Source organism: Gekko japonicus, unplaced genomic scaffold, assembly GCF_001447785.1.
Source record: "Gekko japonicus isolate JY-2015 unplaced genomic scaffold, Gekko_japonicus_V1.1 scaffold1379, whole genome shotgun sequence".
Taxonomy (NCBI): Eukaryota; Metazoa; Chordata; class Lepidosauria; order Squamata; family Gekkonidae; genus Gekko; species Gekko japonicus.
In genome coordinates, this window is record NW_015163644.1 from 279,393 (window position 1) to 294,272 (window position 14,880).

The following is a 14,880-nucleotide window of genomic DNA, read 5'->3' on the forward strand; positions in this document are numbered from 1 at the left end:
TAAAAGCAGCACAAATATAAAACACCGCAATTAATTGTAACAATTATAAACAATCATTTTCAGTGTGGAACTGAACTGCATATTTTTATTCTACTTTACAGGCTTGAAATATCAAGAGCAATGAATAGTAATGATTTATTTTAAATATATAAAGAATGCTAAGGCTAATAGAGATGGGCTAGCATTTTTCACATTAGAATCACAAAAGCTCAAGTTCAAAACAGAGTAAGTCAAGGCTATGACATTTCCAGAGATCAGTGTAATATGATATTTGAGCAGCAGAAGGGAGACGAGCAAAAATTTGCAGTGAGTAGAATTTACATATTTTGCTTGATCGCACCATGAAATACCTCCTGCAAATTCACAGAATGACAAGGCATGGCTTCTAGCAATAGTATAATTAGACTGAGAATTCCCTTGGGGAATAACACAGATTGGTGATGATGGACATCCTAACTCAGAGGGGATGGGGAGCAAAGCAGAGGAGATCAGTACAAAACAGCACAATCTCAGGGCAATCCTATGCCAATTTAATTCATAGGGTTGCATGGTTAGAAAAGTAAGTATTGATGACCCAGCCGAATGAGAGTGGGTGGGAAAAGCTTGTTAGATAATGTTGTATTTGGTAGATTTGGGGCGGGGGGTGAAGAGAGACCAAACAAGAATGACGTCATCTAGTTTATGAATTTGTAAATTCTCCCTCTCTCATACTCGTGCGGAACAGAAAAGTGTTTGCTACTTTAAAGATGTTTATTCTAGTGGCAAGTGCCTGGAAAGACTCCAAAGATACCTTTGAAAGTTCCAAAGCCAAATCTACTGTGACAAGCAGCTTTGTAGCTAGTTACATACCTTGCACTTACACACTGACCTGCTTAATGCTGTTTGCCAAGCCAAAGACTTCAAAGTGGCCCCACAAGGACCACTGCTGCACATTAATGCCAGCCTGTCATTTAGAACATAAAAATTCATCCTAGTGACAGCAGTCCTAACTTCCCTGTGGGACACTGCTTGAATGATTGAATTAAGACAATCTTGCAGTCCACTGCTTGTGTGTGTTATCTTCAGTGTCATGATATCCGCTGAAGACAGTTTTAATGTGTCTAGAAATCTGTAATGAAAGAGAAAATGCAAATTTACATGGTGATTTTTTTAAAAAAGAGAGAGACTGAACTCGTGAAGCAATTAATGCCTTTATTACTGTCTTTACCACACGACTCTCAACTCCTTTAAACATTTTGGGCAGCATGAGACTTTTAAAAGTCTGGCTTTCGACTACTGCTATTCCTATGAGGGCCATAAGAGAATTCTGGCTTCAAAAATTTTAATTGATCTGTTTACCATGGTTCTCGGGGTAGGAAATGAGCCTCCTGAAAGTAAGTAAATAAAAAGGAGGGAAATGAAAGGGGAAATGCAAGTATCAGTAAAGCTACACACACTAGTTATTCCAAGAACTACTAAACAGCATTTACTATGCTGTGTGATACAAACTTATAAGGTAACTGACTTCTTATAGGGTTGTAAGGTCCCTACCTTCTGCCAGTGGGGAACTCCTGGTTCCTCCCCAGGATCTTCTGGGGGTTGTAAGGTCCCTACCTTCTGCCAGTCGGGGACTCCTGGTTCCTCCCCAGGATCTTCTGGTGTGCCACAATGACATCACCCGGAAGTGATGTCATTGCGCTAGGCACGTCAATTGCACTAGGCACATCACCGGGGCGATGTTCGAGCATTCGGCCAGAACTCTGCAGTACCATAGAGTTTTTTGGCCAAGTGCTAGAGTGTCCCCCCGGCGATGTACCCGGTGTGATGACATCTGGGTGATGTCATCATGCCGGGCACATTGGCGTGATCTCGGGACTTTGGGGGCAGGGTTCCCCCCACTGGTTGAATCCGGGCCAGTGGATCAGGGGCCCTAAAAGCAGGCAAACCCCTGCCCCCCCCCCGTGGGAATGGCAAGCCTGGGCTTCTACCTCCTTTTCAGCAAAATTAAGACACTGGTTATATTATGAAATCACTACAATGGCTTGTAAACTGTGGTTTGATCAAGCCCCAGTTACTCACAATGCCTGAAAGCAAATAGTCCAACAAACTGGGATTTCACATCAGAGCTTATTGAGCAGTTTCAGCCACAGTGTACAATTATGGATTGTTGAGAATTCACAAGCCACAAAAGCAACATTTTTTGAAGTGGCCTTGCCACAGAAACACTACTACAGGAAGGTTGTCTTCTTTATGCAGGTAAGGAGGACAAGAATTAAAAAAACCCTCAGGTTTATGCACAAATTGGGATTTCATCTTTAGATTTGGTAAGCAGAATTTGTTGTAGACCCCACTGTGAGCCAAGATTTATCATAATGTCTGAATGCAACCATTATTTTGTATGTGATAGAACTGTCAGTAAAATGAGAAAGTTCAGATTATGGATCAGATCCAAACCTTCCATGCCACTAATGGTGGAGACTTGCTCTGATGCTTGCAAGACTTCTCACACCAACAAATGTAGCATTTGGATCCAAAGACCCGTCACAAGTGGGGAAGCTCAATTTATCTCTCTACTTAAGGCAGCTCATCATGATAGTGCTTGAACTTTGGAGAACTGAAATAAGGAGACTAAAAACCTCCTCCTGTGGACCTGAATCAGAACCCATCCCGGGGTTTTAAAAAGGGCAAGATTTTCATTACAGCAAGTAACAGAAGAAACAGATCTGAAGTCACAGATTAGAGCGTCACAAACTAAGAACAGCATTCCTTGCAACTAGATTATCTTTTAAAATTCTTCATTCCTAGCACAAGTCGACTCTAAACTTAAGAAGGAGTTTTAATATAGTAAAGGTATGATAGCTTACTCATGGCTTCCTGAATCATAATTTATTAGTTGTAGTATGTTATCAATACTGTGAAACCAAGACAGATTCCAAGCCATTTTAAGCATGTCCGACACAGGTTTCAAGGACCAGAGTTCACAAGAAAATGGTAACACCACTGAGTTAGGACTCACTGCATGATGAGCAGCAATTCTTACAGGTAGATGATATCTTTATGGGAAAAACAGAAATATTAGGAGACAACGTTCTTTATCCTGAAAAAAAATCAAATGTGTAGTAAAGTTAATGGTTAACTTACAAATAAATACTGGCAACAGAAATAACGCCAACAAATCCCATTTTCTAATTTTTGAAGATACACTGATAGACCAATATCTTCAATGAACACAATCTTCTACCATAAAAATATTCAGATTTTTTATCATATGCATATGACAAAGCTTACATTTTAAATATTTCTACCTCACCTTTCAAGCAATTTTTATCGGTGCACCAGGCATGCAACTTGAGGCATGCAACTTGAAGCCTCAAGTGGGGTCTCATAACTGAAAAGGCTTTTCTGTGATCGCCTACCTCACCTCTGATAACTAAGTGGGCACAGCAGGGCCTCAAGAAAGGATCTCAACAAATGGGCAGGGCCATATAGGGATAAATTGCCTTTTAGGTACACTGGTTCAAAGCTAGTTGGAATTCTAAAGGTATTAACAAGCATGTATAATTGTGTAATCCATGAATTACCAGACACAGGAAAGCTCTTCAATACAAATGAGCTGCTCTTTAGACTCTGAGTTGGATCTGGCAGTTTAATTCTGCTAAGATCCAAAGAGCTTCTTGCATTGGCAGAAAGTTCTGCCATCAGTGAAAGGATCCCATCTAGTGTGGATCCCATCTAGTGTGAGCATACTTGTGCTAGATGCAAAAGAACATTCCCACTTCACCCTGCTATGTTCCCCCACCATGAAATCATGTCCATGTGGATCCCCAGGAAGAGCATAGGAGATGAAGCAGAGAAGATATGGGAGGGGGACACCAACACCACCAAAAATGATTCTTTTCTTCTTCCACAGACAGAAGTGTCTTCCACAAGTAAAAAAAGACAATAAATTCCAAGCCACTGGATTGAAACTACTACCTCTTTTTACCTACTCTCTGTAAACCTTTCCCTTCTGGTTTTATCAGTCTGAACTTTCCTCCCCAAAACCTAGTCTTTAATGCAAATGTATGTAGTCAAGTAGGAGAAAGGTCTTCAGAGAATACAAAGACCACTTCTGAACAGCAGCACCTTTGAGATAGATTGCTCAGGAAGCATCCAGCAAAAGACTTGCCCATGGTTGCCAGGATATTTGATCACCCAAGAACATCAACAGTGCTAGTGTCTTGGGCATTGAAGATACAGGTTAACCAACAGCAGATAAACACTTTTTTTTCTTTTTAAAAACTTTAGTTGTATAATAAAGATTCTCTGTTGTACAATGTACTTTTGCACGTGCGCCCACAAAAGCAGCCTAAATATTGCCTTGTAAGTCTATGTAAAGTACCTCATTTTATCTTCAGTTCTAAGGATGAAATAGCTCTCATGGAAACAACCAAGCATTATAAGCTAAGCAAATTAACATTTTGAACTAGATCATTATATGCAGAGAATACTGTTATTCTATCTGACTCCAAAGCAGGGCTCAGAAGAGCCCTCTAGGCACTTACAGCTTACTGCAAAGAGGAGCACTTAACTATCAATCTTTTAAAGACCAAACATTTTGTTTTCTCTAAAAGGTTTATCAAACACAGGTGGCAGACTGACGGCCATGAGATCAAACAAGTTAAAGTGTTCAGATATTTAGGTGTAGTGTTCCAACTGCCTGGCTCATGGACAGCTCAGCTTTCCCATGTAAATGAATCTGCCCAAAGAGCAGCCCCAGTAACTGTAAGATTCCCCTTTACAAAAGGGGGTTCTTACATACCATATGTATTGAAAGTCTTTCAGGGCAAGGTAGTACCCCAGCTTATGTATGATTCACAGACATGTCTGTACAGTGATCACCGTCAACTAGAAGCAATTCAATCCAAATTCCTCAGATCCTTATTTGGAGTACCTCATTGTGTATCCAACGCCTTGCTTAGACTAGAGGCAGGGTTGGTTTCACTTGAAGCAAGTGACTGCTTCCAAGCTATATGCTTCTAGCTCAAGTTAAACCTCTCTCCCCCTGGATTAACTTAATTAATCCTTTTAGACAATTTTCACTCAAGATGTGTAAGAGCAATAGAAGACAAATTACAACTGTTTGGTTTCTCCTGTTCAGCTTTACTGCATCTTGGATTCTCAGGAGCCACAGCATTAATCAAACAGAGACTATGGGACACTGCCCTTCAAGTCGACAGATCACGGGCCTACTCTGCTGCAGTAGGGAACGGCAACAAAAATTTCATTCTATCAAATTACCTTTATACATTATAATTCCCCAAACACTGGCCCATTTTAATGTCCTTCCATCTCCCCTTCTTGAAAGTAGATATGCACGTATCCCATATGTACAATGTCTCTGCCCATGTCAGTCTGGAATGGTAGAAGCAATCAAAAGGTCCTCTTACATTGCCAATTTTCCCAGGACATTCGGAATATGTACATTACCCCAACTCTGTCCAAATAGTCAGGCATATCAAATGATTTTTATATTTCTCTTCTTCTTGCCTACTGTTTTAATGAAACTACCCTTAAGTAGTTTCTGCGCTGTGGCATGTTCAACAAGGCAGACAAAGATGGTCTAGTATTTCAATTATTATTATTACTTGTTAATTTTTTTTACAGAATATCTATTTTATGCATCCAATGTGTCTTATGTATTGGTGATTTTCCTGACTGCTGATCTCGGATCATAATAAACTAAGATAAGGTAACAAGCCTGAGCATCATCCCTATTCCTCACCAGATGCTGTACACTGCATTGGTCAGGCTGCACCTGGAGTATTGTGTGCAGTTCTGGAGACCTCACTTCAAAAAGGATGTGGACAGAATGGAGTGGATGCAGAGGAGAGCGACGAGGATCATCGGGGGCCGGGAGACCAAGCTCTATGAGGAACGAGTGAGGGACCTGGGAATGTTTAGTCTGGAGATGAGGAGGTTGAGGGGGGACATGATTGCTCTCTTTAAGTATCTGAAGGGCTGTCACTTAAAGGAGGACAGGAAGGTACCGGCTGGATATTATGGAAAACGTTTTTACAGTAAGAGTTGTGCAACAGTAGAATCAACTGCCTAGGGAGGTAGTGAGCTCCCCCTCACTGGCAGTCTTTAAGCAGCTGCTGTACAAACACTTGTCAGGGATGCTCTAGGCTGATCCTGTATTAAGCAGGGGGTTGGACTAGATGGCCTGTATGGCCCTTTCCAACTCTGATTCTATGATTCTATAAATAAATGCTTATAGCAGAAAATCATTCATGTAGGAGCTCCCTAGAATTTCATGTCTGCATGACCAACAAAGAGTAAACCCTATGACTTCCTGATCTTATGGTCTACCAACATCATTAAACATTGCCACAGACATTTCCTTTTTACATAGTGAATTCAAAGTGGAGACATACACTTCTTCAGGGTCAAAGCTTTGGTGTGAATTCTATTCTATGCAAATTAGAAAATCTTACTTCATCGTAAAAGGATAAGGCATATTTACCAGTGGCGTTTCATTGCTCCAGAAACAAAAAGAGAGAGAAAGAAAGAGACCTACCGTCTCACAATTGCAACAGGCAAACTAAAAGGGAGAGTGCTAGAAGAATCACAGGACACTGCATCAGCCCTATAAAGAAAATACACATATCAAGAAAAGTTCTTGTTGGATTAATCAATGTATATTTATAATCCTGATATTTAAAGTCATGACTTTGCAAATTTCCTGCAATAAGCATGCTGAGCTTGTTTATTTATAACAAGCCAGAGACTTGCAAGGAACCTCCCCCTACTCCCAAAGTGGACCAATTTATATTTTACTTTGATACCTTGTTTCTTCAAGGCCCAAAGCAACTATCACCACAAATACAAACTGAACAAGATTGAAGATTAAAATCCTCTTTATCAAAAACACGATAGGGAAAATACATATCATTTTGAGACCACAGTCTTAAAAATTGTTGTTCTAAAATATTATAAATGCCCACTTTTCAATAAATCTACCAGTTTAAAGCAATATTAACACCAATAATAGAGGATATCATATTACCCATTCCAATGTTACATATGTGTCCTGTGGGATCAAACTGGAATTTGCACCAAGCTACTATTACATGAATCAGAGCAGGGCACAGAGAGATTCCATTTCAGGTTTGCAACTTATGTTGGCTCTTCTTCAGCAGTTCCACTGAACCTTTTAATACTACTATACATGAAATGTTTTGTAGCTTTCAGCTAGTGTGGGCAAAACACTTAGTGGCCCTTGGATCAAACTTTGAAATCTAACGCAAGGAGGCTTTTTAACACTAACAGGCTTTAGCTTATTCACAGACTTAGCGATATCAGCATCCCATTCATAGGTCTACTTTAACAAAAATGAGGTCTCCAGTAACCACACCATAGTGAATAGTAAGAACAAGTAGTCATTGTCTAAGTTCTATATTATTCAGGCTGATAAATATAACAAAGTACATGTAGGAAAAATTCAGATATAAGCATTGCTTATAAATGTAAATTCATCTTGGAAGATATCAGGAACATTGCACACCTTGATTGGCAGGAGAATGAACAAATCAGTATAGCCTACCACATCTCTTTCCTTGCTGCTTCATCGAACAGTAGAAGGCAAAGTAACACCGCTACTTCATTCACCACAGCATCATGTTCTTGGAATATTAAAGAAACTAAGTACAAAACAAAATTAAGGTATACATCCTGAGTAATAAAGTGAAGAGTCGGACTCGTCTGTGTGACTGAACGACAAAAAATAAAGTCGCAAACCTGCTAACTTAAACCACTAAATGCAGAAGAAATCTAGGTATGCTTTTAAAATGGAATGTACTATCAAGCTGCAAGCAGAATCTATCGCTTTAGTGAGTTACAGTCTTACTTTACATTTCTTCCCATCCATTCTTCATTGGAACAACCAAAGCTGCGAAACAGATAAGTATTGCCCATCATCACCCCCACCTTCTAATGCAACCGTGCTTATTTTAATACTGTAATTCTAAGGAACTTGATTGAATGTGTGAGTGCATCAGTATTGTTTGTATGAGATATATTTTCTAGTAAAAGACATTTATTTTAACAACAACAGCCTCGTTATCCTACTCTGGTAAACCTTATGGGAACAGGACCTTGGTATAGTTGGCAAGGATCCATTTATAAATTGCCAATTGCTGTAAATAAAGCAATTCGGCTAACATGTTTTCCCAGCTCAAAACAGCCTAGATGAACACTATTGTCTTTCCCCAGTGGAGCAAATAGTGACCCCCTGGGGCCATTTCAGGTTAGGAACTGAAACCAAGGGGTATCCTGAAGTCTATCCTCCTTACACAACCCAAATTAGGCCCCTGCCCAACTGGCAAGCCTAGGCCATCCACGTGAAGGGCCAAATCTTCAATGGTGCAAGATCTGCTATAAATCTGAACAAGCATGTCTTGTACTCTGTGTTAACCTAACCTTGACAATATTAGCATTCTTCAGGAATCTGGTAAAAAAGCCTTTGTGTACTGTTCACCTTTAGGGCATTTTTGTATGGACCAACTGCTTCTGATTTACATATAAACAAATATGAGTCACACTTAAATCCACTGGTACTCAACTGTCTAAAACTAGACCACTCTGATGAGATGTTGGAGACGCAATGAGATATTGATTAAATCATATGCTCTGGAGCTGCCCTGCATTTTCCCCATTCTGGAAGGAAGAATTTTATCATATTAACTCCATTATCCAAGCAGTCTTTAACTCTAAACAATTTAGTTCTTGGACATATACCAGCCTTGTTTCCCTAAAATAAAAGTAGATTCTTCACAGCAAAACTTCCTTAATAGCTAAAACCTATTCTACAATCTGAAAAGCTACAGCAATACAGGATACAAGTCCAAGTAATTTGGAGTCAGCACATTTAGCTGTTAAAGAAAAAAATAGTCCACACTGGCAGAAGATGCCAAAATACATATGACTTTTCTCCTTTAAATATCAATGCTAGTTGTAAGGTTTTGTTTTGTTTTTTTAAAAAAACCCTTACTTTTAATCCCCCTCCCCATTAATTTCTTCTTAATTGCAACACAGAATATCAGAGCAGAAAGGTTACTGGAACTGTGTTAATGTAAGTATCAATAAAGGTTATATTAAAGAGAGTTTTTGTAGTGTTTTGACTGTCCATATCTGAAATAGCAGTGTACCAAAACATGCAAAATCAGTAAAATAACTACACAGCCTGAATTGCAAGCATTAGCCTTAAATTTCTATACTTTCCCAAAAAAATCCAAAAGAAAGTGGCACAATACAGTAACAATAAATTACCTCGAAATAACATGAGCAAGACATACGGTTGATAGGCCAATGACAGCCGTTTAACTGGATCTGCATATACAAACTTCCTTAAGAGTGTAAGACATGGCAATACCATACAGTCCATGATCTGTCAAGAGATATTTTTTTTAATTACACTTGTTTGCAAATACAATATGGTACTTTAAAACCACTCTGGAAGCATCAACTCAATCAATCAGTTGTGAACACTGAGATGAAATGGTTATCAGGAATGGAAATGTCCCATCTACTGCATTTCAAAATTTAGGATTAATAAAAAGTCAACAATTATACATGCATAAAAATCCATGAACTGTTAGAAAGGCTCAGCCTAAGGCAAGCTGTAGGGATGGGCATGAACAAGTTCACAAACTAAAGGCCGTGATTAATTTTGGCTGGTTCGTGATCAACCGGCACGAACTTTCAAGTGGTTCGTGGTAGTTTGTGAATAGATAAATTTCTCTGCTCAATCAAAATGTGTACCAAACTTCAAAGCAACAGGTGGGGCGGAATTCTCTAGCCTTGGAAACACCCTTCAAAGCTTAACAAGCACTGCTGGCTCCAAATAAGTTTTCCCATTCTGCTCTATGGGATCAGAATGCTATATTTACCCTCAGTTCAACTTCAAACCCTCTCCTCTGTTGGGTGTTGGCAGTTAGACAAAGAGGCAAGAAACTTGTTAAAAGCAGAGAACATGCATTTATTCTTGATTGTGAACACCACTTCCCTAGTGGGGTTTGGGTTTTAGGTGGACTTGGGACTCTGAGCCACCCTGGCTCTCTGCTCACACATTTTATACCCTCCCACCTCTCCTGATTTTGAAAAACTTCTCCCCTGCTGGGGTTTGGGTGTTAGGTGGACTCAAGGCTCTGAGCCACCCCGGCTCTCTGCTCATGCCAAGCAGAGGGGTTTAACTAACACATTTATATCCTCCCACCCCTCCTGATTGTGAGCACGTCTGTGTGCCATGAGGGTGAAAGTGGGTGCAAAGCATGCTTATTGTGGGGGGAAGAAGTCCTCCAGCCCCTGCATATCACAGGCCCCTGTGCCTGGGCACCAAACCCCTCTTGCCAGCCCACTGAATCCGGCCCTAGCAGGGCATCACCAGGAGGCTCGGAGTCTCCTTCCACTGATCTGTTCCTGGGGCTTTCCACAAAGGCAAAGAGTTGTTAGCACTGCCCATATGAAGCAGTTCCAGACTGTGCTATTAAAAAGACTCTTTGCTACCAATGCCATGCTGGACTATGGACTGTATACTGTGGCCAGGGCAGCCTTGACAGAGACACATGCCAAGACAAATCTGGACCCAGGACTACAGAGGACTTCTGCCCATGCTCCAATATATATCTACACAAGCACTGTGAGTCAGACGAGCAGCCCCGGTTGCCATGAACACAATACAGCAGCAGACCAGAGAGGAACCAAGTTCTGACAGAGGCCAGATGTTCCTGCACAGAAGACATGAAAGGGATTGCTTCTCCATCGCATAGCATATTCCCCTTCCCCGAACCATCCTAAAACAAAGACTGTTGCCCAACTAGAAATAAAAGAAGAAATTAAGCCTTCCAGCCACTGATCCAGATAACGCCTATGACAAGCATTGGATTGTTAAAGTGAAGCATCGGATCATTCAAGGGATTGCACCCTTATTCCCCTTTCCTTTGTCTCACCCCTTCCCCAAGACGTGTCACTCCCTGCCACACATCAACCCTAAATTATCCAATTGTTGTTTCCTTTGTCCCATCCATCCTAAGATGTTGTTGTTGTTATTTATTAAATTTTTATCCCGCCCTCCTGGCCGAGGCCAGCTCAGGGCGGCTTACACAACAGAATAAAATTCCAACAATACCATGTAAAATCATCAACTTCAACTAAATGTTAAAACCAATAACATAATAATGTGCTAGCAAACATAATTTCCTCATTTTACAGTCAGCTTTTTGGTCTTCTTCAGTTGTCTTAGGTGATTAGCTCAGGCAGCAATTGAAGGGTCCAGTGGATCAGAGCTATACTTTTGAACCTGTGCTTGACATTTCCCCCAAAAGCACTTTCCTGGGGGCATCTTCTGGGGAGGGGGAATAAATAGGACCCCCTAAGTCCTATTTGCATATAACTTGGGAGGGCATGTAGAGGAGCATCAGGGGGAGGTCTGTGTCTCTAGCTCACACAGAGTCTGTTCTATACACCCCTGAGCCTCCTAAATCTCTGCCTGTCATTTCCCCAGAAAGCACTTTCCTGGGGGCACCTTCTTTGGGGTGCTGTAATTCAGACTTGGAGGGCAGTTAGAGAACAGTTAGGCAGAGATCCCCTACGAGCTTGGTGTCCCTAGCATGCGGGGGGTGGGGGGGTTCTACCACGCCACAAACCTCACGAACCAAACCAGTTCATTTGGTGCCTAAAGGTACCATGACTCTCGAATCGGGCACATCATGAACCACGAACCAAACCACATTTTCTCAGTTCTTGCTCAACCCTAGCAAGCTGATAGCTGAACTATGTATCATCTTAGACTTAATTAGTTACATCATGATTTTACTGTACTGCATTGCATGCAGAATAGTTGCAACATTATGCATTTGTACATGTTAAGCCTTCAGTCTAAAACAATACATTTCTTCTTTGGCCAGGGCCAAAAGTGAACATACACCAAAATCAAAGCTTCCCAGATGCATTGTATCATAAGAGCAAAAAATTATTTAAAATTGTTCACAGAACTTCATCACTTGAACAAACAAAATTTCTCTACCTAGAATACCCTGGCACATTAAAATTGCTGTTGCCACTTCATCTGCCAGTTCCTTGTCCTGAGTTCAAAAGTATGTTCATCGTAGTAACAATAAGGTTCTCAAAGTGGCTGATCTTAAAAGTAGGGAAGCTAAAGTTTAAAATAGATATACTTAACCACAACTAACACTTCTATGCTATAGAAGCAAGACATATGGAGGTGACGTTGCAATGTGAAGATATTTGGAAAGAAGGAGGAGGAGGAGGAGGAGAAGGAGGAGGAGGAGGAGATTGGGTTTATACCCCGCCATTCAGAGTCTCAGAGCGGCTTACAAACTCCTTTCCCTTCCCCTCCCCACAACAGACACCCTGTGAGGTAGGTGGGGCTGCGAAAGCTCTTTCCAGAACTGTCCTTAAGACAACAGCTCTGACAGAACTATGGCTTGCACAAGCAGCTGCAAGTGGAGGAGTGGGGAACCAAACCCGGTTCTCCCCGATTAGAGACCACACACTTAACCAGTACACCAAACTGGTTCCTATGTTATGTATGCTGTTCTTTTACTGAACTTACAAAAGGAATACAAGGAGAAAAAAATGTCTTTGCTTACCCTGCCATCACGGTGAATGCATTCAGCACAATAACCAAGTATTCTGTCTATGACACCCATCTTTTTAATGGTCTCATGCATTTTTGTATCTGAAAGAGATAAATTGGCAAAAGTTAGAACCTCATCATGCATATTCATGCAGACAAACCAACTTATATAGCATTTTCAAATCTCATCTACAACATGGTATGCCGGTGGTGGATTCCTCTCTGTAGTCAACTTAGACAGGAGCTAGATTTTCTGAAAATTATGTGTTCCAAATCCAGGAATTCAAAGCATATGACATCACCAAGCTGAGATCACTTAATTGCTATTTACTGAGGCAGGGAACTCCAAGCTTATTGAATTCACATCACAGGTTTGGAATTATCATATATTACCAGTCCATCTCCCACCCATGAGAGGGAAGGGATAATAAAATCTGAGGCAGTAGCTCTGCAACTCAGCTCATATTGCTCCAATTCTACAGAGCAATACAATTACATTGTATCCAGCCCTGACCTGGATAGCCCAGGCTAGCCCGATCTCATCAGATCTCGGAAGCAAAGCAGGGTCAGCCCTGGCTTGTATTTGGATGGGTGACCTCCAAGGAATACTGGGACATGACGCAGAGGCAGGCAATGGCAAACCACCTCCGAAACATCTCTTGCCTTAAAAACAAGTCTAGTTTGCCACCTAGTGGTGCATAATTTTTATTTATATTTATTTATTTATTCGAGTATTTCTACCCCGCCCTACCCCGCGAACGGGCTAAAAGAACTAAAACTACTGGCTGCCAGACAATCTTAGTTTCTCCTGGCTATACTACATACAATGCCATATGATAGTTATTGATTATTATTAGAGCAATATAGTGGTTTGACAAGAACCACCATGATATAGTGGCTGGAATGTGACTAGGATCTGGGAAACTCAGGTCTGCCGTGACCTGGGGCCAATCACTCTCTCCCTGCCTAATCTGCCATCAGAGGGCTGTTTGTGAGGTAGAATAAGAATGCATAACTCCCTAAACTCTGGAGGAAGGACAGGATAATAATATGCAGTACTAGCCTGCTACCCGTGCTTCGCTACGGTATTTAAGTTCCGTAAATCCAGTTATAATACTGGTGTGAAATTTGAAATGTGACATTTGTTGTAGGAATTCCAACGGAGAAGATTGTAGTGTAAGAGATGAAGTGAGACATACGTACTTTTTCTCTAGACCACATTGGTGGTTCTGCCCTCAGGTGCTAGGATCACCAGGCTGCTTGATGAGCTCACTCTGGAGCAGGCCACATAGAACTGTCTGTTTAAGAAGCAGTCGTCTGTTAAGTCCACTCCTGCTACCTTCCACGAAAGTGATGGCCTCTCTACTTGTGTTCCTGGATTGTTTTGTTCATATGGAGACTGTGTTGTTCTGAGCACCTCAGGGTGATCTTGCTGGTACTTGGCCTGTGCAGCTCAGTGCAGGGTGATCTTGCTGGTACTTGGCCTGTACAGCTTTGTGCACTGCAGGAGTACTATGTTCGCCACATTCCTAAGTTGCCTACTCCTTGTAACGTTGGTGTATCTGGCTCAATGTTTGCCAGGAGCTTTCTTGGGGGCAGTAAGAGGTAAGAGATGTGAGGGGGAGTTGGTGTGAGGGAGTGGTGATGTGGTGGACATTTCTTCAGGTTCATGAGGGAGGCACGCATCGAAATGGCTCCGAGAAATATCCTTTACTATCTCCCCATAAATATTCATACCCTGGCCCAGCTCCTACACCTGAGACACACTGGCCTGTGTTGGGAGGATTGTATTTAAAGGCATTGGGGAGGCTGGGCCAGCAGCAGTGCTAAGGCAATCCTGCTGATTGAACCTCCCTGGCGGCTGTAAGCATCCCAGCTCCTCTCCTACACCTGACAGGCACCAGCCTGTCCAGTGTAGGAGGAGGAGGGAGGAGGACTATTAGAAGCCACTGTGGAGGCAGGGCTGGCAGGATCACTATGGTGTTACTGCTGAGGCAGGCTCCCTCGTAGCTTTAAGCACCCTGCAACCACTGCTACACCTGACAGACAACTACCTATTAGGTGTAGTAGGTGAGGGAGTGTGTTGGAAGCCATCAGAGAGGCTGGGCCAGCAGCATCGCTAAGGTGATCCTGTTGGGGCGGCGTCCCTGGTGGATTAAAGTACCCTGGTCCTGCTCCTACACCTTACAGTCACTGGCCTGACTGGTGTTGGGGGGGGATTGTATTTAAAGGCATCAGGGAGGCTGGGCCAGCAGCAGGGCTAA

General features: G+C 41.8%; 1 protein-coding gene across 1 annotated transcript in view; it reads right to left on the reverse strand.

The window, feature by feature from the left end:
• The window catches only part of RTTN (rotatin), a 143,398-nt gene that overhangs the window by 77,137 nt on the left and 51,381 nt on the right, over positions 1-14,880 (reverse strand). Inside the window, 6 exon segments of the mRNA XM_015407629.1 lie at positions 869-1,108; positions 2,844-3,032; positions 6,539-6,607; positions 7,565-7,661; positions 9,289-9,406; positions 12,630-12,718. Of these exon segments, the coding sequence (XP_015263115.1) occupies positions 869-1,108; positions 2,844-3,032; positions 6,539-6,607; positions 7,565-7,661; positions 9,289-9,406; positions 12,630-12,718 (802 nt within the window).